We start from the raw sequence: 26,561 nt of genomic DNA on the forward strand, positions 1-26,561 counted from the left end.
TTCTCATTATTTCATGTTTTATTAACAAAACTGTGCAAACTGTATGTAAATAAATATTAATACACAGTATTTCATTAACAATATGCTTTTTTTTCTTGGCCCAAAATACTATTAGATCTTGATGACTGAAAAATAATGATTTAGTTGTTTAGCTCTACTGTTTTAAGTTTTGAGGTCAGAAAGTTTTCCCAAATGCCACTAAACAGATAGTGTAATCAGATGGTTAGTGATATTTTCATCTGACATTTTTTTATACAGTTTATACCATAATTCCAAAATATTTTAAAATTGAAATAAACTATGAAAGTTAATGTGTTTAACATCATTTTAAAGGCAAATATTCCTTCCACCTTTAAATTTTATTTTAAAAATAATAAGCAACTTCCAAGCCAACAAACATTGTTATATAGACCTACGAAACATTTAATTTAACATTGTTGGACTAAAACTCATGCATGAAGATCAGTTCTATCTTCAAGTTATTTTCATAACTTACTAAAATATAAACAAAACTAAATTGATTTTTTTTGTTTTTCTGACAAGTTTTTAAAAAATAACAAAAGTTTTTCTCCACAGCACTAGTTGATCACACAGAAGCTTTGTAGCTAGTATTTATGAATTCCAATAATGAGTAGACTAAATATACTCTGTTAAAATACCTTTACAAAAGGTAGAAGATTAAATCTACACCTAGTTTTGCTTTTTAGTGCATACAGCATATCATATTTTAATTTATAGTTTGAATATCCTGTCACTATATGAGTGTCCATATTTCATTGAGATTGATGTCAGAGTTAATTTTATAAATAGAAGTTTAAGTTAAATACCGCAACATAAATGACAGAAATTATGAACACCCTATAGTACAAATGCCTTTACTTAGGAAATATTTTGATTTAGAATCAAACTTGCTCACTATAAACATTTTCTTTCTAGGTTCACAAATTTGGTAGAAAAGCAAACTACTTGTTTGAAATTTCATCAAATTATTCAAATACAAATATTTTTTGAATCAATATGAGAGAATTTAGAAGATTTAGAAAACATCATCCTTAGAGTACACACATATTGTAAATGATAGACAGACAGTAAAATTAAGAAAATATCATCCACAGATAAGCTGAATATCGTTAACATTAAAGATTGAGTTAAGTAACAGCAAGGGGAGACAAATGATGTTCACACTCTGTTGTTTAATAGCACTGAATTAAAACAGACATAAACAAAGTTTTATTCTTCAAAATGTAGTAATTGTTTTTGTATTGTAGTGAGATTTCAGTATTTAGCTGTTTCTGCCTCTGTTGCGGCCTGTACACATTTGGCCATTGTTTGTGAGGCACGACTTATTGAGTCTGTCATATAAAAATCTTTTAATTGAACTTGGTTCACTGTTATAGGTTTGGAATCTAGAGATGCCTTTAAACTCTGAAATATAAAAATAATTTTCACATTAATCCCACTTGTTTGTGCATGCTTGAAATATATTTTCCATGGGTTGAAAAAGTGAAGAGATATTATTTGTATCTGCAGTGTTAAACAAAGTGATGGATATCACTCATGGAAAGATTAGAACAGTAGTTTGAATTATTTCATATTAAGGTATGGTGGGGGAAAATGAACATTTATAAAACACTATTGCCGAAAATTGTATTTACAGCAGGTCTTTAGAAGGAAATAATGTTTTTCCAGTATGAGGATAAAATGAGCTCAAATTAAATAATATAGGTCTCTAAATTTGCACAATTTTATTTACACTGCAGTTTATGTCTAATCGAAATTATGTTGCCGGTTCTGAACATGTTTCAAAAAAACAAAAAAATGCAAAAATTCTTCAAGTAAATGTTACCAAATATCCTTGTAAGACATAAATTTAGACTAGCAGCTAAAAGCTTTAAAGTGTCAACAAAAATAATCTAAAAATGTTGTTTTGGGGCATTTTGTAAGTTGAAACAGAGGCTATATGGCATTGAAAATTAAAAGTTTTAGAGTGCCTTTTGATCAAATTTAAATGTATTTTTCAACACAGGGCATTTTCAATTTTATTTTTCAACGTAAACTAATTAAAAAACTAATTTTATTGAAATGTGGATTCTTTCTTGATTGCAAAAATATATATTTTCTTCTAATAAAAATTCAAATGACTAAAATAGACATAATGATTGGGAAATAAACTAATAAACAATGGTTTGTTATAATCAAAAGTATATAAATTTTAAAACTGTTTCAAGCCAATTCCTGATAAAAAAAAAAGGTGATCTAATCTAAATTGTTGATTAATTACAGATAATTATTTGAAATTTATCAAGTAAATTATAGGCCATACTTGAATACCTTTTATATATTAATATTTCATTTTTTTGAGATCTTGTTAATCCATTAATCATTTATCTTTCAGATATAATTTACAGAATTACTTTATGTAATGTAGATCAAAAGTAATTGGCAATACATAAATCTATCATCCTTATAAATATCAAACAAATAATACACACATTTGTGTAATCAATTATGAGGTCAAATACTTGTGTATTAAATATTAGATGCATATTGGAGTGGTCTGTATAATTATGTAAGACTGAGGTTGATAGATAATGTGGTCAATTTGATTGGCAGTTTAGGAGGTGGGGCATTGTAATTAAAGGTCCACCTCGTCTCTGATTGTTTAGTGATAATGACAGTTGTCAATCATACTAGTTGAATCAATACCCACTTACCTAATCAAAATGTTTTTAAAAAAAAGCCTGCACATCAACACACCTTAATGACATACATTCTTGAATGAACTGCTCCAATAATATACCCAGTTTTTTCAGTTTATTTGTGTATTATGTGCACATACATGAGAACTATAGGGAACTATATTTTAGTGTGAATACATTTAGTAACAGTAGCTAACCTGTCCTGTTGTTAGGGAGGATGGTGTCTAAGTAAAGATTTAGAACAAGTTCTAATCTTTCCAAAAAAAAGAGATTCAAGATGATAGTAAACTGGTTTTCCATTTTGTGAGTGTCATTGTAAGATCAATCAAGGGTCACAACTCTTAAATTAAATTAAATTAAATTAAATTGTGCAATTTTATAATTCAAACTGTCATGCATTTATAATTTTTTTATATGAATATTTAACATAAAAAGAAATTCCTGAGATATTAGCATAAATAAAGAACATCATATTATGATAAAAACACTAGTCTTTAAATGCTACAAAAAGTTGAACTTCAAAATGATTTTTTAGACAAAAATGTAATAAGTTCTATGGTAAATAAAGGCAATTCATTTATTGTTTCAGAAGGAATCAATAAAAAATCCTCTTTTTACCTATTTTTTTTACTAATTTATGATGAAATATATGTGAATGAGAGTTTCTAAACTCTATCACAAAATTCTTAATAAATGTAATGAAGAAATTAATATGATTTATATGGAAACTTGTACGCTAACTTCTTTTCAGTACCGATTGCTTCATTATTAACTTACATTTGCAAGTTGTTGTGATTGGTTGAAATAATTAGCCTCCTCCACCTTCTCATATTGTGTTAAATTAGGTGACACCTCTGTTAGTCTGCCTCTAATTTCTTCTAATTTATCATAAGGAAGTGTAACTCCAATAACCTAAAAATAAAATTCATTATAAAACACCTAATAAAGTACATGAATAAGAGTTAGTTTTGCATTTTTTCATATAGGCCTCAATTTCAATAAAAGTAGTTGAGAGATTCTTATCTATTTTTTTCCTTCTGTTTATTTTCTTTTGATTTACATAGATTGATTGCTAAACATTAATAACTGCTTAACATTATGTGAAGGGATTTGACTTCAATTCTAATAAGATGTATTGCAAGCCATTGCACAATAATTGTACTCCTGCTTTTAGTTTTCCACAATAGGAAGTTGATGAGCAAAGGATGATAAAATGCATCACAAGGTATAGCATGAACCATAATACCAAATTTGAAGAAGTTGTGATTGTTAGTTTCTGAGAAAAATTACAGTAAAAATTTCATAATCTGCATTTTTTTATAAGAATATATATATATATATTGTACAAATGTAATTGGTAAAGGACTGATGAACCAACGCATATAAAGTTTCGTGTAGGTAGAGATCCCCTAAGTGGATACCCATGGTATGCAGAGTTGTCAAAGGAAATAAATTTAAATACCACTAGATTGATAACAACACTAAATGATCTGGAAATTTATTCAGTTCACGTTTTGCTGATTAGATCCATGTTATTGATGGATTTGAAAACCCATAATACCGTACATCATAACATAAAGGTGTAATCAAATTTCTGTAAGCTCTGAATGCAGTTCCTGAGAAATGCAACAAAATATATTTCATATATGGCAATTATGTGTATCAATAGGTAGGAGTTTCCTTAATTGTGAATTCATTAGCCATCTATGCAAAAAAAAACAACATCACAGGGTAAAGCATGCTCAAGTGAAGCTTGATATCAAATTGAAGTTCTAAGGATGAATGTGAACAAAATTAATTGCACAGGCATCCCATTAACCCTTTCCTCCATAATGACGCCTTTTGACGCCACCCCCCTTACTCCATAATGATGCCTTTTGACGCCTGTGTAGTACCTCAGTTGAAACACTTTGACTACAAAGTGTCTGCTGTTGACCTAATAAAATTTGTATCCAATATGAAAAGGAATATCACAGGAATGTCCGACTTAAATTTATTTGATGAAATAGTTGTTTTTCGCAATGCCTTAATACTTTAAAGCATATGTTCAGCATTTTATTAAAAAAATCCTATGCAAATCAAGTATGCAAAAAAAAAAATTCAATGGAGGAAAGGGTTAAGGACAGGGGAGGGGGTATACAAATTCCAATAGTTTTGTGTCAGCATAAAATACATTGATTTTTCAATTTCATATTAATTTGCTATTCCTAAAAATGTCTAATATCAAAACATAAAGGCTTTGTACCTAAAGCATAAATGACGAAAACTAGCTTGAGCAGAATTTTTAGAATTTTGGTATTTGGTATCTTATGCTCTTGAACTTTGCAATTGGTTTTGGCCTTTCATCTTCAAACTACTACTGATGTCTCTTTAATAGGCAAAATGCACAGCTGACATACTTAATAACAAGCCTGGAATTTTCAAGTTTAAACAAAGCAGTATTTTGTGTAGAGGATACAAATTTATAATCCTTAAATTAATGATAAATATATTTCATATTGATATTTACCTCTGATAAAGCTCTAATGATTTTCCAGTCTGACCTTGCTAGGCCAGGAGGAGAAACAGCAAGTCTAGCTTCTTGTGCTCTGCCCTCAGTATTAACATATGTTCCCTCTTTTTCTGTATATGCTGCCCCTGGGAGTATAACATCAGCCATAGCTGCTCCCTTGTCTCCATGGTGACCTAGAATATAGACTTTCTGATTGTAAAATTTATTCAGTATTTTTAAGTGTTGAAAGATATACAAAAATATTAGATATAGGCCGACTTTCTCACAATATTTTTTACAGGACGATCCCAAATGGTTTATGATGCCAATTTTAAGATATAAAAAAAATCATGAAACCTTAACTTTCAATTTCCAAAGACACATTAAATAACTAATATACACAAAAATTGAAACTGAAATTACTTTGAACAAGAATAATAAAGTACTGGCTTCATTGATCTAGCAATTAAGTTGATTTGGTTAAGAAGGTAATTTTAGTATGGCTTTTAAATGCAGTCCTTATTAGAACCATAGATCGAGTTTATCAGGCAAGAAAGTTTTGCATTTTCAAAGGATACATAAGTGCCATGTCTTTAATTCCTTCAAGTTATAAGAAATAAAGATGGATAAACAATTGAACATCGTTTGGCAAGAAGTTTGAGGCAAATCCTGTAAAACAATTATACTGAGGTTGAATTAAAAGCAATAATTCTAACCTTGGTATATAACAAAGCAGTCTTTAGGAATATCCTCTCTGGTTATGGTTCCATTATCAGCACCTAGCAAGTACAAGACTTTAGGAGGATTCTGTTTAATACAATCTACACCTGCCTTGTATCCTATATCTAATGCTGCTACCTGACTGGCAACCTACAATTATACAAATGTTATAGTAACCAGATCAAATCAAATTAGCAGAGAAAGTTAAAATGTTAATAGGTATATTCTTCTACTTTAATTGACAGAATTTGTATGAATAGAATAGAATAGAATAGAATATTTTATTTACCAAATTAGGGCCCCAGGAGGGCATATGATACAGACAAAATTATTATAAACAATAACATATGCAATACACACACAATAAAAGTGTTATAAAAATAATAAAATAAAATAATATACCACAGAAAATACACTCAACAAAATAGTAGCAATGTATTATTATTCAATGAATACTATGTTGAAATTGACTCAAGTGCACCCAGTAAGTGTATCTTCACTTTGAAAAGACAAACATGAGGCATGAGTAGTTTGTGCGGAGAAATGTCAATATAAAAAAAAAAAAAAAAAAAATACAAAATACAAAAGTATGCAAGTACATGTTTTTATCATCAAAGGAAATAAATGGAGAATGTGTCCATATGACACAGATGTGCCCCACTAGGATATTATATAAAGTTTTAAATGGACATAACTGAGGAACGGTAAAAGTGACACTACCCAAATTTGAGCTTGATCTGAATTTTGTGGTAATAACAAGTATGTCCAAGTTTCATTATATTTGGTTGAGGCAAACTAAACTTTGGAACGCACAGACTGATTGGTAAAACATAATGCTCCCTCTGCTACGGAAGAGAAATAAAAAAATCCAGTTTTTATCAGAATTTAGTTTCATGGCAGGGGTAAACACAATGGTCTTATATCAAATGTGAATTAACAAATCAAATTTTGTGAAATTATATTTTGTAAATATTGACCATTTAATAATCCTTACCCTATGTAATACATTTAAGACTTTCCACCCCTCACCACATCCACTCTGCTTACGTGCATTCTGTGCAACTTCTACAGTAGCACTGTGGATGGCACTGCCGTCCTCTCTCTGAAGTATAGAGCTACCAACAACTACCATTGGGTTCTTAGCACTGTTAAGTTTCTAAAAATAATGTTCTAAATAATGAACTTTAGTTTAAAGCATATAAACAGAAAATGATGAATTAAAAATTATAATTGTCTTGATAAACAATCAAAACGTCTTTGTGTAGCAATTTTACCTGACCATATCGTAAAATAGGTATTTAGTCTGATCTTAACACGTACTTGTGATTTGTTTAAACCGGTTTTCGATAAAAAATATACGAAGAAATGTCATAATGTTTAGGACTTAATTAAATCCGTATTTCGGTAATATTGTGCAAGCATAAAATTTTTATTGCGTCTTACACTTTGAGAAGCGAATAATCTGTAACTACTTTATTCAAATATTCTGTAAAAACGTTAATTTTGAGCTATGAAAGTCAAGTGGCTCGAGAATTTTTCTGAGGAAATTTTAAGAAAGTGCAAAATTTTTTTTTACAGTGGGTTAGCTTTCATTAGTCTTCACTATCTATAGACAACTTTTGGTTATATTTATAATTCAGAATCATCATTGAAGGTGGAGCACGATTGCGCAGTTAATTAATTATATGGATGTGCCATTTGTATGATGAGTGACATTCCTTGGTATTATGTGCCAATTCGAAAAAGTTATACGAGAATTGTCTCCCCTTAACGGGTTCATTTTTTTTATAATTATGTTTAGGTTTCTGATATAATTTTGAATAATTACAAAATGAATCAATGCAATATATTTCAGTTTTTGTTATTGATGTATCAAAACAATTGATGTACGAATATAATTTTATAAATCTGAAAAGTTAATAAATTTTACATACCAATATAAAGAATTGGGAAATGAGCCAGAGTTATCTATTAGTGATGACAGAGAGGGACTAGCAAGCAAATTTTAATTGAAGCTAATTCATTGTTAAAACAATGTTCCACTATTAACGAATGTTTTTTTATACAAATGTAAGGACTTAGTTAGCTAAATCTACAAATTTTTATTGCAATAGATTAATATGCTACTTTGTGCATTCTCTGGTCTACTATATGGAAAAAGCACTGCAACTCATGTTAAATATAAATACTTTCAAAACAGACTGTTTTAAACTTGTTTATGTGAAAATAATAATGTTATTATAAAACAGAAATGTGACTGTTTTACACCCATATTTTATTACTTATAATAAGTGTGTATGTTTATGTTCTTTCACACTAGATCATCACTTTACCTTACAGAATGGATGTGTACCATTAGCTATTTCCTGTAATACTTGAGTACTGTCACCAAGATTCTGAAATTATATAAAAGTCACTTCTTGGTTTTGGATGAAGAAAGATCATATGCTTTATATTTAAGTAGAGGAAATATCAATGACATCAAAATCATTAAATAAAAAGGTTGTTTTGACAGGCAATTTCATTTCTGGAATTTCTACACAAATATATATCAGATTGTTAATGAAACATCATATACACCCTTTGACAGACTGACAGAAATGTCTAAGGAATAGTGAAATCAAATGTTTACTTCCTCAATAATATAGATTTAAGTTTGCCAATTGAATGTGTTCCTATTAAATATTCAGAGTTGAAGACTTCCTTAATTCATTTTTTTAAATCTGATCTTGAAAGTTAAGATCCAGTGTATCCTTATAAACAACACAAACCGCATGGTCAAAAGTAAGGTCAACTTGGGGTCCAACCATGGCCACTTCTAAGTCATTATGAATCCAGCTGTAAAAAATACATTCAACATTAAACTATATAAATATGTACTTGGGCCTAAAAAGTTTGTAAATGCCTAACAATATTTCAAAGAAATGAATATTGTATTTTATATAAATTCATTCTGTGCAAAAAACAATATATAATCATGAAATACATGAAAGACTGAATAATACCCTTTAACTTTTTTTCTTTATTTCATAGCCTGTTAATTGTATACCATATTAATGTTTAAGGTAGATATACAATACAAAGGAAATATTAAAGTTTTTCTTTCTTTTTGATCTGTCCACCATTATGTATAAAAGTTTCATTAAGGGGGCTGGCGGGTCCAAATAATTTTTTTTATTCAATAAAGGATTTCGCTATATTTTTCTATAAAAGAACTTTATCTTATACTTAATAGAAAAATGAAATAAAAAAGGGGTCACCATTTATGCTCACAATCTGCCTTTGAAAGAAGGATACATTTTTTGTTAAAGTCCTTTTTTTCTGTGGAACAAATAGGAGAAATAAAGGTAATATCAAAAGAACTAAATTACAGAAATTTCTTAAATTTTCAATTATTTAGTATATGTACAGCTTATTCGAAAACAACAATAAAAAATAAAGATCACGGATGAGTTCAAAATGATATTTCAATTTTAATGCCAAAAAATGCCATTTTTGCACCAAAGGGAGATAATTTGGAGCTTTTTCAATGACATCTACATTTTAAAAGTCACCGGGGGCCAAAACAAATTGATTTTTTGGAAAGATTTTTGTACCATATGATAAAGTAACAACTTCTTAAGGTAATAAATAAAATTTGTAATAAAAAATAAATGTTTAATTTTTTTCTGAAAATTTCATATCTTAAAGTATAAAATAAAATTGAGAAAGGAAATGGGGAATGTGTCAAAGTGACAACAACTCGAGCATAGAGCAGACAACAGCGGAAGGCCACAAATGGGTCTTCAATGTAGTATATATCAAAATGTAATATCTATTTAGTGCTTTTCCAAAATCAATTGTAAGGGGGAAGGAAGGCACTTTTATTAAAATTTGATTGGTGGTGGTTATTTAAGAAAGATTGCTGGAACATTTAAACAAAATGTCCAATTTAAAATGTATGCATGGTTGGGTCAAATAAAAAGTGCCTTCCTCTCCTAACATCCATATTTTAATTTTGAAACAGCCCTTAATATGCTCATTGAATACAAACTTACCTTTTTCTCATTCTAGCATTAAACAATGGAGCTTCAAATCTGGGATTAGTACCAACCAGCAAAATCAAATCAGCTTCTTCCACACCAGATATTGTTGTATTCAGCAAGTAATTAGATCTTAAATCAGTTCTAAAATAAAAAGAATATATATTTCAGACATTAACACAGTTAGAATTAATTATGCAAAAAGGCACTTTACTATTAATATTTTTCATATCTGTTAATTTCAAAATTGCACAAGTTGAAGGTTTTTCTTGGTTTGTTTTAATATTAAAATAACAAATATTCTTAGATCTATCCAGTAATAATTTATCAACCTTTTCATGGAGACAGATATCAAATCCTATCAAACTAAATCAAACTCATTGTAATGGTCAACTAGTTCAAAAGATTTTTTTAATTTGAAAGTTTGTAAAATTCAGAATACCAATATCAAACTCATTTAAGAAATCATGGTGCCAAAGAGTAGGTTATAGAAGTGATAAAATTGTCCCTCAGATTATAATCTAAATACCAAAAACATGATAAAAATCATATAGAAATACTTGTAATATAAACATTATATTTTCAGGCACCACATAATAAAATAGGCAGTTTAGGTCCAATTTTGCCATGTTATGAGTTTTAGCATAACTTAATTTGACCAAAATCCCTAATCCAAAAAATATTTGTTTCAAGGGATTTAAATTAAAATATGTCCTTGACAATCCTGTATCTATTGTGTCAATTTATATGGTTGAACTTTTGAATATATGTATGTAGACCATCAATACTTAACTTGTTGGTATCTCTAACTCTAATACATAAATGACTGCAATATAGATTCAACAACTGCAACAAGTGTATTACGATATTTCTCCACTACAGACAGTTAAATTTTAATGATTTTATTGATTAAAATTTAACTGTTGAGAGTGGAGTATTATCGTAATACACAAGTTACAGTGGTGGAATCTGTTTCTCTCATGATTTTTAATCTTCCTTTTCAAAGATTTGAGGAAAGTTGTGTACTTTTGATGTTATGTCATCAGGCATGGTTGCCTTTTTTCATGAAGTCAAAAAAAGAAAATTCAGAAGAAAACAAAAAAATTTAACGTCACAATTAAATTTCAGTCAATCATTTGCCAAGAACAGATTTTTCACTTGTGATTGAGAAATATTTTTCTCACACAGGTCAGGAAATGTTATAATAGCACAACAATTAGAGAATACTTACCCTGCCCCATCCATTGGGAAAATCTCCTCTGTGCATAGTCCTTCACTTCCTAGCTTGTTGAGAAAATCTTTGAGGCAGACTAAAGATTCAGCATCTACAAACCCACCAACGACTGCTGCAATCTCATCACCTTTTGTTGTTCCTAACTGAAAATAATACAAAATTATTTGTTTAAGATCAATGTGTATGATTGAACTGGATAAAATCGAAATACATTTTTTTCACGCAATATGAAAATGGTATCAATGCGACAGATTTATAGATGGTGTTTTATTACAGTAGTATAACCTGATGCCAGTCTGCTGTGACAGGGGGACAACTAGCATTTTTGGGGAAACCATATGATGTTTAATGTACTGGAAAGGTACATGTAAATGTCTAGCCAAAACACCATTTGGTCATTGAATCTTCTCAAAGCTGTGTGATGTTCTTATTGGTTATTGGGTCTTACATGTATAAATGTGTTTTTTTTTAGTTTTTTTTTATTAATTTCATGTTTAGTTTTACATTTTCTTTCACAACAACATATTTTTCAAAAGGAAGGAAACAAAATAAATAAGAAATTGATTTTTTTCTAATGTAAACATTTTCCTAAAAAGCTCACTATAAAAGGTAAAAAGAAGACCCATGATTGTTAAATATAACCTTTTCAGCAGCTGCTACAAAAGCTGATTCCCAGTCTGCTTGTTTAAGGACCCCAGTACTATCTCTGACAAATGGTGTTGTCAGTCTTTGTCTCTTTAAACCATCATAAGCAAATCTGGTTTTATCTGAAATCCATTCTTCGTTGATATCCTAAAATAAAAAAAAACACTTTTATATAGATTTATGTGTTGTCTATAATTTCACAAAACTGCTCTTTATACTTTTCTTTAAAATTCTCATAAAATCATATGGGGGAGATTTTAACTTATAGACAATATGAGTAAACATCATTTGTTTACATTGTGTAATTCTTTAATTCTGAAATAATATAACATCTTCAAACCATCAAATTTAAAGACAAGAAAATAACAACTTGTAGATGACCAATTTTTTTATTCCACTAAAAAATAGAGAACATGAAATCCACATTACAATGATACCAACAGTATATATACCTCGTTCATTCTTGGTAGAATTCTCATGACTTCATTTGTTCTTGTACTGACTACAATGTTACTACCTATAGCATCCATAACATCTATACTTTCTGTTTTCCTGTTAATAACAAACTTAGAATTGTAGACAGTTTTATCTTTCCCAAAGATTATCACTCTTTTATATAAAATAAGTCTAGAACTGACTTATTTCATTTATAAACTGTAAGTTTGAACTCACACAATTATGAAGTTACGATCACAATTGGATATTAATTTATGAATGCTCATGTCTTTGCACAATCATTGGTATTGTCACAATGCTATTTTGTCTGTTCTGGATTTATTATTAGATTCCACCATAAAGAACCCAATGGATGCTGCAAGTGGAACTAAAGCTGATTTTTTAAAGCCAACCATAGGTTAATGCTTATGTCAAGTATAAAGTATGAAATCATTAACGGTTCTCTAGGAATAGAGCTGACACAATATGTTACGAAGGGACAGTCAATGGACAAACAAACTGATCACTTTAGGGACCTGGCCTAATTTATTGAGACTCAAGTCTGTTATAGAATATCAGTCTCACTAATGTCCAAGAACAAGTTTTTCTCCTTGTCATAGGTACAATTATGTACAATTATGTGCCCTTACCCTCATTTCTTTTTCTGATATATATTTTTTTTTGGTTGGTTTAGTGGTGTTCAATCTAAGTTTGGTGGAGTTTCCTCATCTTCCAAAACGAAAGCCAAAAATCAAAAATGGACAAATAGTTCAACTCTAAAATAAGATGTTTAAATTACCTAGTCTCCCAAGGTCTTGCTGTAAAAGCATATGGCTTTGATGTCAAAGCTCCAACTGGACACAGATCAATTACATTTCCTGATAGTTCTGACTTTATCATTTTCTCTACATAAGTACCAACTTGCATGTCTCCACCTCTCCCAGTAGTTCCTAAATCTTCTACACCAGCAACTTCACTAGCAAATCTGTAAATATAAATATATTTAAACGAGTTATATCTATGTATTTGCATATTTTGTGATACATAATTTCAGTCATTTAATTGAATTTTACAATAAGGTATATGGAATGATATCAAGAACTGTGTGTTCACCTTAATCAGTACAAGTATTACAATGTTATAAAGATCACTAAGTAATCATTTCTAACATGTTTTGATTTTGACTGTGATTGCAAGTAGTCACTATGTAGACATGCTTAATAACTTTCTTTCAACACAGATTATATTTGTACATCCTGCTATTCATATATATCATTCCATCTACTGATAAAATATATAAATGGATGAGGAAACAGTTTTTTGATTTGCCCCTAAACTGGGTCTCATCTGAAGACTTCCTATTTTCAATGAGAGGATAGTTGTTAATGACAGTAGTAGTGAAGTATTGAAAATCAGGCAATATAAATACTGGCAAATATTACACACTAAATCTGTATTAATAAAAAGAAAACATATCGTACAGAATTGAGAATGGAAACAGATCAACTTGATCATTTCTAAGTCATCATTACCTTATACATCTAGTACAGTGTATACATCTTGTCATTATTGTTTTAACTAATGGACCAACATTCTTGTCTTCCACTGCCCTGAAAAATAACATCAATACATTAATGAAAGTGAGCTTTATAAAATATCATCATAACATACTACATTACTGAATTCCAGAATAAGAGAGAAATGAATAATACTATATGACCATTGCATGAACATAAAGCATATTGTCTAAAGAATAGAATGTTATAGGCATTTGGCATTACAATTAGGAAGATCATATCATAATGCACATGTGTACTAAGTTTTTTGAATTACAACTTCATCAAAAACTACCTTGACCAAAAACTTTAACCTGAAGCGGGACAGACAGATGAATTAACACACACAGAAAAACATAATGTCCCTTAGTGGGTATTAAAAACATATACAAATTAATTACAAATTGTTACATCGAAAGCTGTGTTTTACATGGAAATCATTTCCAACATATTTATAATTTTGTAACATCATTGCTGCACATCATATAAGCAACAGTCCACATTTTGCATGGACTGAACTTGAAACTGCATTATAAGGAACCTAGGGTTGTTGGGCAATTAATTTAAGGACAATTTTCTGTTTTTTACATTATTCTAATCTAGAAGGCTAAACTATTTGACATGAATTACTTTCTGTTAGATAAGAAAATGTCCAAAGTAAATGACAAATTAGAATCTGATAGAGATGATATTTTCCCCATACTGAACGGTCTATACCTTTTGCCACTGAATTCAATGTCTGTAAATCTACTTCTGTCACTTCCAAATGCCATTGACTGATCCTGTCAAAACATAAGTTACAGTAAGATTAACTTATGTTCATAAGAGTATGTTTAGATCAAAATGAATTTTCAACAGTTCCTTAATCTATCAAATAAAGTTGCTTATGAATAGTTTGCTTATATGATTAGTGAGTATTTGCCTGGGTATTTCAGGATATTTCATCTGTTCATACTAAATCAAACTTTATAAGATGCAAACTTCCATACAAAATGTTTACTCTACAAATAAGAAAATCTTATGATTACTTTGTCACTAAGTACACAACAAGACCTTACACCACTGTGTTATCAGCAAAGGGGATTTTTTTGCTATTTTTAAACGTAGGAATTTTTCATCATAATTTGTTTTTAAACTAAAACTCATAATATAAAACCATATCATTACTCCTATTGTCTCAATGTTTTTTCCGGATTTACACTTCTAACGGTTACTTAGAGATGAAAAACAGCAAAAAAAGTACTGTTCTTGATCTTTTTGTTTCATTAAGTAGATGTAGAAATTTTGTGCCATGAACTAATACAACATAACCTTTCTTTCCCTTTAATGATAATAGAAAATAACAAATATTTTTATATTTAAGATAAATTACACTTCTTTAAGTCTATAATTGTCATAAGTATGCTTACCTGTAGATCACATTCTCCACCCTGATCACAGATGGGACAATCCAGTGGATGATTCATTAGTAAAAACTCCATTACACCCTCCCTGCAACAACACAATATATGTATACTATGAATGATAAACTAGAACAGTCCTTATATCAGTGTTCTCCCCAGGATTTTTAGATAGCACCAGGGTAACGCGTGACGAAATCAATTTTACAGTATTTTGTGTCGCGTTGCGTCGCTTATTTTTTTCTTGTTACTTTTTGTCATTACCTGTTTGCCTTTGTTTTGTTTACTGTGGTACTGTGTTGTAGGACTTTGGGTCAGAAAATTATTGGTAGAAAAGTAAATCAATAAACAGTTTGTATACTTTAATATCTTTGTCTTTGAAGAATAAATAAAAGAAAGCACAGTTAGTCTTTAAGCTAAAAGTCACTTCTTATATTTTGATCAAGCCATTTTGTCCCGATACTTGTAGTTACACTACACATTCCCCATGTTAGATTTCACCATAACAATGAACTTTGAACAAGATTTTGATGCGGAACCTTCAGTAAATTAAAAACTATTTTCCATAGTTTTAGACCTGATTCTTTTAAACAGCAACAAATTTATTTATATGGTTAATACTTTGTTACAGACATGAAGAGTAATTTATAAGAGTTATTTATTTACAAGGCTCAGCCCTGGCTATAGTATTGCATGGGAATGTATTAGAGTTATGGCAGTAGGCTTTTAAGACCTGTTGCACACAGATAATTTGTATTATCAAAAAAATACCCATATATTATAATATGTCTGTGCATCAATACTGGTATGATTCTCAAAAATAATTTGCAAAACATTTTTGTTGGTATGTTCTAAGAATGTTTTTATCCTTAATGTAACATTCTAATATAATTTTGCATTCAATTTGTATTTTTTTTTTATTTGCAATGGGTGCTATAAACAGTTTCGTATAAAAAACTAGGGGTTATTCCCCAACTAAAAATAACTATGGAGGGAAACCCCTGTTAATTAACTCAATTGGTGCAAAAGTATCATGTTTTTTGTGTTTGATTGTAAAAATTAGTTAATTAGCTTTCAATTAAAACAGGTTGAATGATTGAAATAATTTTAAAAATTATATTAACTTTACATGTTTTGAGGGGAGACAACTTTGTAAACATCCTGTTTTTTTGGCAGTGAAAATTGAAAACTTATTTGCAGCCACTGTAGCTCTTTTCGGAGCAGGAAACCGTACCCTGAAACAAGATTTTTTTGAAAGGCCAGGTAAAAACCTACAAATTTCATACAGTTTTGATTATGAAAAATGTGCATGGATCATGTCTTCATGGCTGTGCACATGACCTGGTTTCCAGTTTTTTCTGTCAAAATTAGACCTTTTTGCCTCCATGTTCATTGGATGGAGTGTTTTTAATATATAAAAAGCACACATTATTTTTATTTCATTATAAACTAGAGAACATTCTGATTCCAGTGATATCTAGTTTTATACAAGTATCTTTATTAATCAGTCCACCACTAAGGGTCACTTATGCATGGTCCCTCAAAATGTGACGTCATAGAAAAAAACTGTTGATTGCACCCTTAAAGGGACAAATATATATTATAGTGATGTTTAAGCATAGAAATGTGCATGCGAATGGAGTAAAATAATTCTGAAAAATATTGTACGGCATGTATACTTTAATTTAAAAGGCATCAGTTTGGTATATTTAATGCAAATATTACAGATTTGTACATAGCAACCAGAAATAAGAAAATCAGACTCTGCGCGAATATTGAAGTTTTTTGCATCTTTTTGCGACGTCATGATATTTCATTTAATCTCTCATATATTTGGAACCAAAGGTTGCACATGTAAAGTGTAGATTTTTTCTACTTTGACCTTCACTACTGATCAGTGTGAAATACATTTTAATTCATTATATTATATATTTGGTACTTTTCATAGTCATAAAGGTACATGTGCCATTCCTAAGAAAAACACTATTTCCATATTTTTCTCAACTCAGCTATAACTTAGTTCACATAATACTAGGGACAAAATATATTTCAAGTAACTTTATTCATGCTTATTTCATAGTTTTTATTCTATTTATTCAAAAGAAACCCTATTTTATGAATTATTTTCTTTGTAAAACTGATGAAAACGAGATACAGGAAATGTTTGGAATTTGCTGGTTAAACTGTTTGCCACTGGCCAATATGCCAGTTCTACGCGACATGAGAAAAGAGCTGTATTTTCACTATTCGTGGTCACAATCCTTAAAGTAAGACATCATTTTAATCGGTAAAGTGTACAGATTCAGAAAAGCTAAGAAATTTTAATATATTGAATATAAAGTTTTGCCTTAAGGGTGCTATAAACAGTTTCGTATAAAAAACTAGGGGTTATTCCCCAACTAAAAATAACTATGGAGGGAAACCCCTGTTAATTAACTCAATTGGTGCAAAAGTATCATGTTTTTTGTGTTTGATTGTAAAAATTAGTTAATTAGCTTTCAATTAAAACAGGTTGAATGATTGAAATAATTTTAAAAATTATATTAACTTTACATGTTTTGAGGGGAGACAACTTTGTAAACATCCTGTTTTTTTGGCAGTGAAAATTGAAAACTTATTTGCAGCCACTGTAGCTCTTTTCGGAGCAGGAAACCGTACCCTGAAACAAGATTTTTTTGAAAGGCCAGGTAAAAACCTACAAATTTCATACAGTTTTGATTATGAAAAATGTGCATGGATCATGTCTTCATGGCTGTGCACATGACCTGGTTTCCAGTTTTTTTCTGTCAAAATTAGACCTTTTTGCCTCCATGTTCATTGGATGGAGTGTTTTTAATATATAAAAAGCACACATTATTTTTATTTCATTATAAACTAGAGAACATTCTGATTCCAGTGATATCTAGTTTTATACAAGTATCTTTATTAATCAGTCCACCACTAAGGGTCACTTATGCATGGTCCCTCAAAATGTGACGTCATAGAAAAAAACTGTTGATTGCACCCAATGCGAAATTATTTGTGAGGAGCATTTATTTGTAATTAGCAAAATCAGGGGAAGTAACTCCACAATTAATTCCTCAAAGGCAAATTATTTTGACTTGAGACTGGCGTTATAGGGTTCATTAACAAATGTCTGCTTGTTCCTCACAAGTCTGTTATTAAAATTATGATCTCTTAATTAATTAAAATGCAAAAGAATCATGTACATCGATTAAATCCAATCATCAAGGTTAACCTCAACAGGTAAATCGATCACGTGGTGTAAACAATCTACTTGTCAATACTGGATTAAACTGGTTAGAACTGGTCAATTTTGATGTAAAGTTGAAGTGATCTGAAACTTTACCGATTTCAATACGATTTATTTACCCAAAACTTTAGCACCACGGAGAAAAATTATACATCGCGGCAAGAACGATACCACCGCGGTAGAAAATTATACATCGCGGGCCCGTGGTCCTTTAAGGGCCTGGGGAGAACACTGACTTATATTAAACTTATGTATAGCTTATGATCATAAATCACTTTTCTGCAACTGTCTAATTTTAGCAGCAGCTCAAATACTTAAAATAAACAAGATGATTGCTGAACACAGGGACTCAGATAAAGTGTTGTTTTCAAATGCAAATTGAATAAAAATCATACACATTTTTTAGCACCTGTCCTGAGTTCGGACTCTATGTCCTTTTTTAGTCTTGTATGATTTTTAATTTTAGTTTCTTGTGAATATTTTGGAGTATATTATGACGTCCATAGTCACTGAACTAGTATACATTTTTGTTTAGGGACAAGCTTAAGCTTGCCTCAGGATGCAGGAGTTTCTAGCTGCAATGAAGACCCATTGGTGACCTTCATCTGTTGTCTGCTCTTTGGTTGCTTTGTTGTCTCTATGACACATTCCCATTTCCATTCTCAATTTTACATCATAAGGATTATTATAAACTTTACTTTTATCATTATTCAGGGTGAATGCCCTCTCAGTCTCATCTGAATCCGCATCTGGAAGACATTTATTTCTAATTCAGGTTTGATTCTTTTATTTTCTAACTTCTTTTCAAGAACTCCAACTGACAAGCATTGATGCAATATATAGCAATCCACATTCAATTTGTATATATTTTTAACAAATAAAACAATAATAATATTGAGAATGGAAACAGGGAATGTGTCAAAGAGACAACAACCCAAAAACTTTATGATGTAAAGCACTGTCTGTGAGTAATGGTTTAAACAAGCCATTTACAAGAAATATTTAATTACCTGGCCTTTCTTGTAGCAGGAGAATCTGTTTTAACTCTCATCCCTTTCATCACAGGCATAGCACATGAGGCAACAGGCTGAGGAATGAAAAATATATATGTATATTGCACAACAATAAATCATCAATAGAGATTTCTGACCCACTCTTTTTTAATACAAACATTGAGTTACTTTTATGTAATGAAAGAAAATAAATGCAAACTTCTATAATAAGAAATACATAAGTATTTCCTGCATTCTTTTTACCGGATTAACAGTAATCAACAGTAATTAAAAGTGACCTTCTGCTGATGGTCCGATTGTTGTCTCGTTGACACATTCCTAATTTCCATTCTCAATTTTATGCTGATGTATTAAATATATCACATCTCTTATTCCATTTGTATAAAATTATGTGTCATCTTATAATTCTGAACCAATGTCAGCATACTGTTTGATACAAGTTCGCCTCGCTAAGGGCAGAACACTTTAGAGATTTAGGGATCCTACCAATAAATTCAAATTATTAAGCACTAAAAAAAGTGGTGTCGATGACAGATTTTATTTTGCAGAGAAAACCAATAAAACAAAACATACAGAAAGATCTTACCTTAGCCGACTTTTCTACCTCGACCAGACACATTCTACAGTTACCGGCAATTGACAATCTGTCATGATAGCAAAATCTAGGAATCTCCACTCCTGCTTCTGCACAAGCCTGCATAACAAAAGTACAGAGAATTCATGAGGAAATAAAATGTGTATCAACTATACATACAGATATTTTCAAAAGCAAGAATTTAAAGTTAAAATATCTTTTACTATATAGAATGTCAGTATAGAAGAAGATGACATCAAGTCAGATGTTTTTTTACATGCTTAGTTTAAAATAAAACTAACAAATTAAATGCCTCGTTTTTTTATATAGATTAGACAGTTGGTTTTCCCTTTTGAATGGTTTTACACTAGTAATTTTGGGGCCCTTTATAGCTTGTTGTTTGGTGTGAGCCAAGGCTCAGTGTTGAAGGCCGTACATTGACCTATAATGGTTTACTTTTTTTAAATTGTTATTTGGATGGAGAGTTGTCTCATTGGCACTCACACCACATCTTCCTATATCTACTCCCCTTCCTCAAAGGTATATATATGCAAATTCATTATTTATAAACACAGAAGGGACCATTAATTTGAGTCATTTTTGGTATAGATCGCCTACTAATATCACACACCATTCAGTGTGATACTAAAAAGATATCTTCCTGTGACAAATAAATAACAGGCCACAATCAGAAGAGAATGCCACTACCTACATTTAATTGCAATCAACCATGTTGTAATGTACCCTAAATATTTTGTATTTGGATACAAACAAAAAAACAGATGCTCCGCAGAGCGTAGCTTTATACGACCGCAGAGGTTGAACCCTGAACAGTTGGGGCAAGTATGGACACAACATTCAAGCTGGATTCAGCTCTAAATTTGGATTGTGATTAAATAGTTGACACAGCATAGGTTTCTGACACAGAATGAATGTGTTCTAATGAACTTAAAATTTTTGTATTCTCTTAGAGCAATTCACTATATATGCTGTTGAATATTAATCCTCTCAAAAAAATGTTTGAAGAAATTTTCTTTTTATTTATGAAATTTCAAATGAGAAAATTGAACCCAATTTTTTTAATCACATCCCCCTTTCCCTTATTCCAAAACTAATCTCAATTAAAATTTCTAATGGAGTTTGCAACAATAACTACTCATTTAAATACATCATAAAATATTAAGATGTAAAAAAAACTGCTTGTTATCACTGAATGGTAAAGATTATTTTAATTTATCAGTTGGTAGTAAAAAGTGAATATACATTGTATATTGTATATATAACAAAGATTTAAGTTGATTCTGGACAAAGAAAGATAACTCCAAATAAAAAAATAAATTACAATTAGATATTTCTTGCTTACTATTCTGGACAAAGAAAGATAACTCGAATTAAAAACAAAATTGCTGTTGCACAATATTTTGCAATAAGATATTTCTTGCCATTGCGCAATACTGTGCAATTGAAAAGACTTGCTATTGCACAATACTTAATATAATAATTTTAGATCCTGATTTGGACCAACTTGAAAACTGGGCCCATAATCAAAAATCTAAGTACATGTTTGGATTCAGCATATCAAAGAACCCCAAGATTTCAATTTTTGTTAAAATCAAACTAAGTTTAATTTTGGACCCTCTGGACTTTAATGTAGACCAATTTGAAAACAAGACCAAAAATGAGGAATCTACATACACAGTTAGATTTGGCATATCAAAGAACCCCATTTATTCAATTTTTGATGAAATCAAACAAAGTTTAATTTTGGACCCCGATTTGGACCAACTTGAAAACTGGGCCGATAATCAAGAATCTAAGTACATTGTTAGATTCAGTATATCAAAGAACCCAAACGATTAATTTTTTGTCAAAATCAAACGAAGTTTAATTTTGGACCCTTTGGACCTTAATGTAGACCAATTTGAAAAAGGGACAAAAGTTAAAAATCTACATACACAGTTAGATTCGGCATATCAAAGAACCCCAATTATTCAATTTTGATGAAATCAAACAAAGTTTAATTTTGGACCCTTTGGGCCCCTTATTCCTAAACTGTTGGGACCAAAACTCCCAAAATCATTACCAACCTTCCTTTTATGGTCATAAACCTTGTGTTTAAATTTCAAAAACTTTTTATTTACTTATACTAAAGTTATGGTGCGAAAACCAAGAAAAATGCTTATTTGGGTCCCTTTTTGGCCCCTAATTCCTAAACTGTTGGGACCTAAACTCCCAAAATCAATACCAACCTTCCTTTTGTGGTCATAAACATTGTGTTTAAATTTCATTATTTTCTATTTACTTAAACTAAAGTTATTGTCTGAAAACCAAGAATAATGCGTATTTGGGCTTTTTTGTGGCCCCTAATTCCTACACTGTTGAAACCATAACTCCCAAAATCAATCCCAACCTTTCTTTTGTGGTCATAAACCTTGTGTCAAAATTTCATAGATTTCTATTAACTTAAACTAAAGTTATAGTGCGAAAACCAAGAAAATGCTTATTTGGGCCATTTTTGGCCCCTAATTCCTAAAATGTTGGGACCAAAACTCCCAAAATCAATACCAACCTTTCTTTTGTGGTCATAAACCTTGTGTTAAAATTTTATAGATTTATATTCACTTTTACTTAAGTTAGAGTGCGAAAACTAAAAGTATTCGGACGACGACGACGATGACGATGACGACGCCAACGTGATAGCAATATACGACGAAAATTTTTTCAAAATTTGCGTCGTATAATTAGAAATACACATAAATGGTCATATTGTAATAATACACAAACCTGCAATACTGTAGTTCCTGGAGCCACAAATACTTGTTTATCATCAACAAACACTTCTACTTTATCTTGAGCTGTTGTGTTAGTACGTGCTAAAATTAGAAATAATTAAAGTGTCAAAAACAAATCAACGATTAACTAGAGGCTCTCAAGAGCCTGTATCGCTCACCTGATTCTACTTGTTTTTTTTTAAATAATATAAAAAAATATAAAATTTGGCTAAAAGTAACAACAAAACCTCAAAAGGAAAGGAACATTCAGGCTATGTTTGATTTCATTCAATTCAGTGGTTCTCTAGAAGAAGACTTTTGTATGCATTTCCCATAGGGTCCTATGTTAAACTAAGTCCCCCCCCCCACTAGTGGCCACCTTGGATGATGGGTCAGCTACAAAGTAACAACACTTAGTCAGCACCTCATAAGGAACATTCGTGCCATGTTTGGTTTCATTCCATTCAGTTGTTCTCTGAAAGAAGTCATTTGTATGCATTTCCCGAAGGGTCCAATGTTAAACTAAGTCTCCCGCTGGTGGCCATCTTGGATGATGGATCGGCTACAAAGTAACAACACTTGGTCAACACCTCATAAAAAACATTCATGCCATGTTTGGTTTCATTCCATTCAGTGGTTCTCTAAAAGAAGTCTTTTGTATGCATTTCCCATAGGGTCCTATGTTAAACTAAGTCCCCCACTGGCGGCCATCTTGGATAATGGATCGGCTACAAAGTAACAACACTTCGTCAGCACCTCATAAGGAACATTCGTGCCATGTTTGGTTTCATTCCATTCAGTTGTTCTCTAAAAGAAGTCATTTGTATGCATTTCCCATAGGGTCCTATGTTAAACTAAGTCCCCTGCTGGCGGCCATCTTGGATGATGGATTGGCTACAAAGTAACAAAACTTGGTCAGCACCTAATAAGGAACATTCATACCATGTTTGGTTTCATTCCATTCAGTGGTTCTCTAAAAGAAGTCTTTTGTATGCATTTCCCATAGGATCCTATGTTAAACTAAGTCCCCTGCTGGCGGCCATCTTGGATGATGGATCGGCTACAAAGTAACAACACTTGGTCAGCACCTCATAAGGAACATTCTTGTCATGTTTGGTTTCATTCCATTCAGTGGTTCTCTAAAAGAAGTCTTTTGTATGCATTTCCCATAGGGTCCTATGTTAAACTAAGTCCCCCGCTGGGGGCCATCTTGGATGATGGATCGGCTACAAAGTAACAACACTTGGTCAGCACCTCATAAGGAACATTCATGCCATGTTTGGTTTCCTTCCATTCAGTTGTTCTCTAAAAGAAGTAATTTGTATGCATTTTCCATAGGGTCCTATTTTAAACTAAGTCCCCCGCTGGCGGCCATCTTGGATGATGGAATCGGCTACAAAGTAACAACACTTGGTCAGCACCTCATAAGGAACATTCATGCAATGTTTTGTTTCATTCCATTCAGTGGTTCTCTAGAAGAAGTTCAAAATGCAAAAAGTTAACAATGACGACGACGGACGCCAAGTGGTGAGAAAAGCTCACTTGGACCTTCGGGCCAGGTGAGCTAAAACTGGAAAAAATATTGAACAGTTGTATATTTTTGTGATTTTTATTGCTTTCTTATTGATGTGTACCCAGAAAATAAAAAAAGCTTTAAGGCTCATATTCTTTAATACAGAAGTTTTTAAATCACTCTTTCCATTACTTTTTTCTCTTTTTGGGATATGTTACTTAGACAAATATTTTTTCTGAGAATGGTATACATATCCATTTAACTTTTTAAACAAGACATGTATACACTGTGTAGACAGTATGAAATTAATATAGTCCTAGCTATAGTAAAATAATAAAGTGTGCACTAGGCTTACACATAAATATGATATCAATTCAAGCCTATATCTTCTGATTCTTTCAAAACATAAAATACGTACCAAAAATGGCTCCAGATGTTCTTGTCACCAAGACCCTACTAAGGGGCCAGAGCTTCAACATGTTTACCTGCAAAAAAAAAAAAATTAAAAAAAATTAATTTATTATCAATGAAGAGGACATTTAGAAAACCAAAAAATGTTTGAAGCATGTACTGTTGACTTAAAAATGTAGCTGCACTTTTTACTGTGTAATGTATAGTCTAAGGCTGTGTTCTCATTGACCTAAACTCAATGTTGTGTTTGTGTTATTCACACGTAAACTAAACACAATTACGCTCCCATTGATAAAACTCAATGTTTACATGTAGTTTAAATTATGGTTAATCTACATGCAGTCGATAGTCAATGTAGAACATGTGTGTTCAGTGTACACAAAACAAGGTATTTAGAACATGCATTTTACCATGTATATTATAAATAGAAGAAACGCTTTTTTTTAATAAAATTTGTATCTATAACAATTATTTATTTAGTTTTTTTTCTGAATTAATGGATTTGCATCAAGAAGCGACAACAAGCGTCAACAAGAATTATTTTAGCGACAACAAGCGACAAGAAGACTATTTGGCGACAAGAAAACATGTTTTTTTTATTAGATATAAAGAAATTTGTTTTTTATTAGATATAAAGAAATTTGTATGTAATGGTTTTTTTTAAATATACGAGCAGATATGTCTAATTAAAATGTTTTATTATATAGATAGACGAAGAAATGAAACATTGGTGAGGAAGAAAGAGACTGTGAAGCGCCAGAATATACAATCATTGTAAATAGTGAACACCTGTTGAAAACTTAAGATTGTCATTAATTTCCTTTCATCTTCAATCAATATGCATAAACATATTAAATATCGTTAAATGAAACAATAAACAAATAAAAAGAAGAAAACATTTCTTTTCCTTGTTTGATTTCAGTTCTTTGTATTCCAAATATGTGTCAATATTTTCAGGACAATGATGCAAAAATAATTCATTTTGCGAGCTTAATATATATTGCACGAAAAGAGTTTTAAAAAACAAATTATAAGATAAATAATATGTTCTAAAACACAAGGAAAAGTAATCTCATAATACAATAATTAAACTTAATACTGGCTGTTATACATAATAGATGAAAAAATGTTTCATTTTTTTTCTATCAATTTTAACTTTCTTGTCGCTAAAATTATTTTCTTTTGCATATTCTTTCAATATTTATTGCAATAATTAATTTTAATAAAAAAAATATGTTTTCTTGTCGCTAAATAGTTTCCTGTCGCTTGTTGTCGCTAAAATAATTCTTGTCTCTAATTAGTGAGACCGGTTGTCACAATTGGTAATTGTTGACTGGAAGCTGTGGTATGATGCCTTGCTTCTAAAAAATTTCCAACCTCAGAGGACAAGTGTTACTTGTGACATCCTCCTGAATCCATCTCCTCTGATCATTGAAACAAATGTTTACATTTAGTTTAACGATTCAAAATTATTTTATGTTTATATAAATTTTAGAATAAAAATATGTAATGTTATTTTAAATAGCTACAAATATTGATATCGTCCTCTTTCACAGGTAGCACCTGCCTAAAAAGAATACAATCAAGCAAATAAAATATATTGTTTTGCACTCGATTTGATACATTTTAGCTTTGTTTTGGAAATTAAAACAAGCAGAATTCACCTTGGACAAGTTTACAAGAAATTCAAATCGCTTGGGATTCTGGGTAATCTTTCAATGATATTCAGTACAAATTTTAATAAACATGGTTTTGAGTAATAAAAAAAATTAAAACTATCTTAATCTCAACGAAAAATTAATTTTTTACCCTTTACAATGTCAT

At 30.6% G+C, this 26,561-nt stretch overlaps 1 protein-coding gene across 1 annotated transcript; it reads right to left on the minus strand.

The window, feature by feature from the left end:
- LOC134706571 (NADH-ubiquinone oxidoreductase 75 kDa subunit, mitochondrial-like) lies at positions 1 to 26,451 on the minus strand. Its single transcript, XM_063565614.1, has 20 exons — positions 26,402 to 26,451; positions 24,745 to 24,811; positions 22,827 to 22,915; positions 20,055 to 20,162; positions 19,466 to 19,542; positions 15,212 to 15,293; positions 14,520 to 14,584; positions 13,779 to 13,856; positions 13,046 to 13,231; positions 12,264 to 12,363; positions 11,809 to 11,958; positions 11,164 to 11,309; positions 9,948 to 10,076; positions 8,682 to 8,748; positions 8,244 to 8,306; positions 6,905 to 7,066; positions 5,907 to 6,060; positions 5,209 to 5,384; positions 3,477 to 3,611; positions 1 to 1,425 (listed from the first exon to the last, which is right to left on the minus strand). Exons 2-20 carry the CDS (start codon positions 24,803 to 24,805, stop codon positions 1,276 to 1,278), a joined length of 2,178 nt encoding a protein of 725 aa, XP_063421684.1. The 5' UTR covers positions 24,806 to 24,811; positions 26,402 to 26,451; the 3' UTR covers positions 1 to 1,275.
- Between the last annotated feature and the right edge of the window lie 110 nt (positions 26,452 to 26,561).

This window comes from Mytilus trossulus, chromosome 2 (genome assembly GCF_036588685.1).
Source record: "Mytilus trossulus isolate FHL-02 chromosome 2, PNRI_Mtr1.1.1.hap1, whole genome shotgun sequence".
NCBI classification, from domain to species: domain Eukaryota; kingdom Metazoa; phylum Mollusca; class Bivalvia; order Mytilida; family Mytilidae; genus Mytilus; species Mytilus trossulus.

What these genes read in the sequence shown, in the direction of transcription:
- LOC134706571 (XM_063565614.1), bottom strand. Translation starts at nt 24,805, where the DNA reads ATGTTGAAGCTCTGGCCCCTTAGTAGGGTCTTGGTGACAAGAACATCT. An exon ending in AACATCTGGAGCCATTTTTG is followed by an intron (nt 22,916 to 24,744) that starts GTACGTATTTTA and finishes TTCTAATTTTAG; the next exon opens with CACGTACTAACACAACAGCT. An exon ending in GTACACATCCATTCTGTAAG is followed by an intron (nt 7,067 to 8,243) that starts GTAAAGTGATGA and finishes CATTATTTTTAG; the next exon opens with AAACTTAACAGTGCTAAGAA.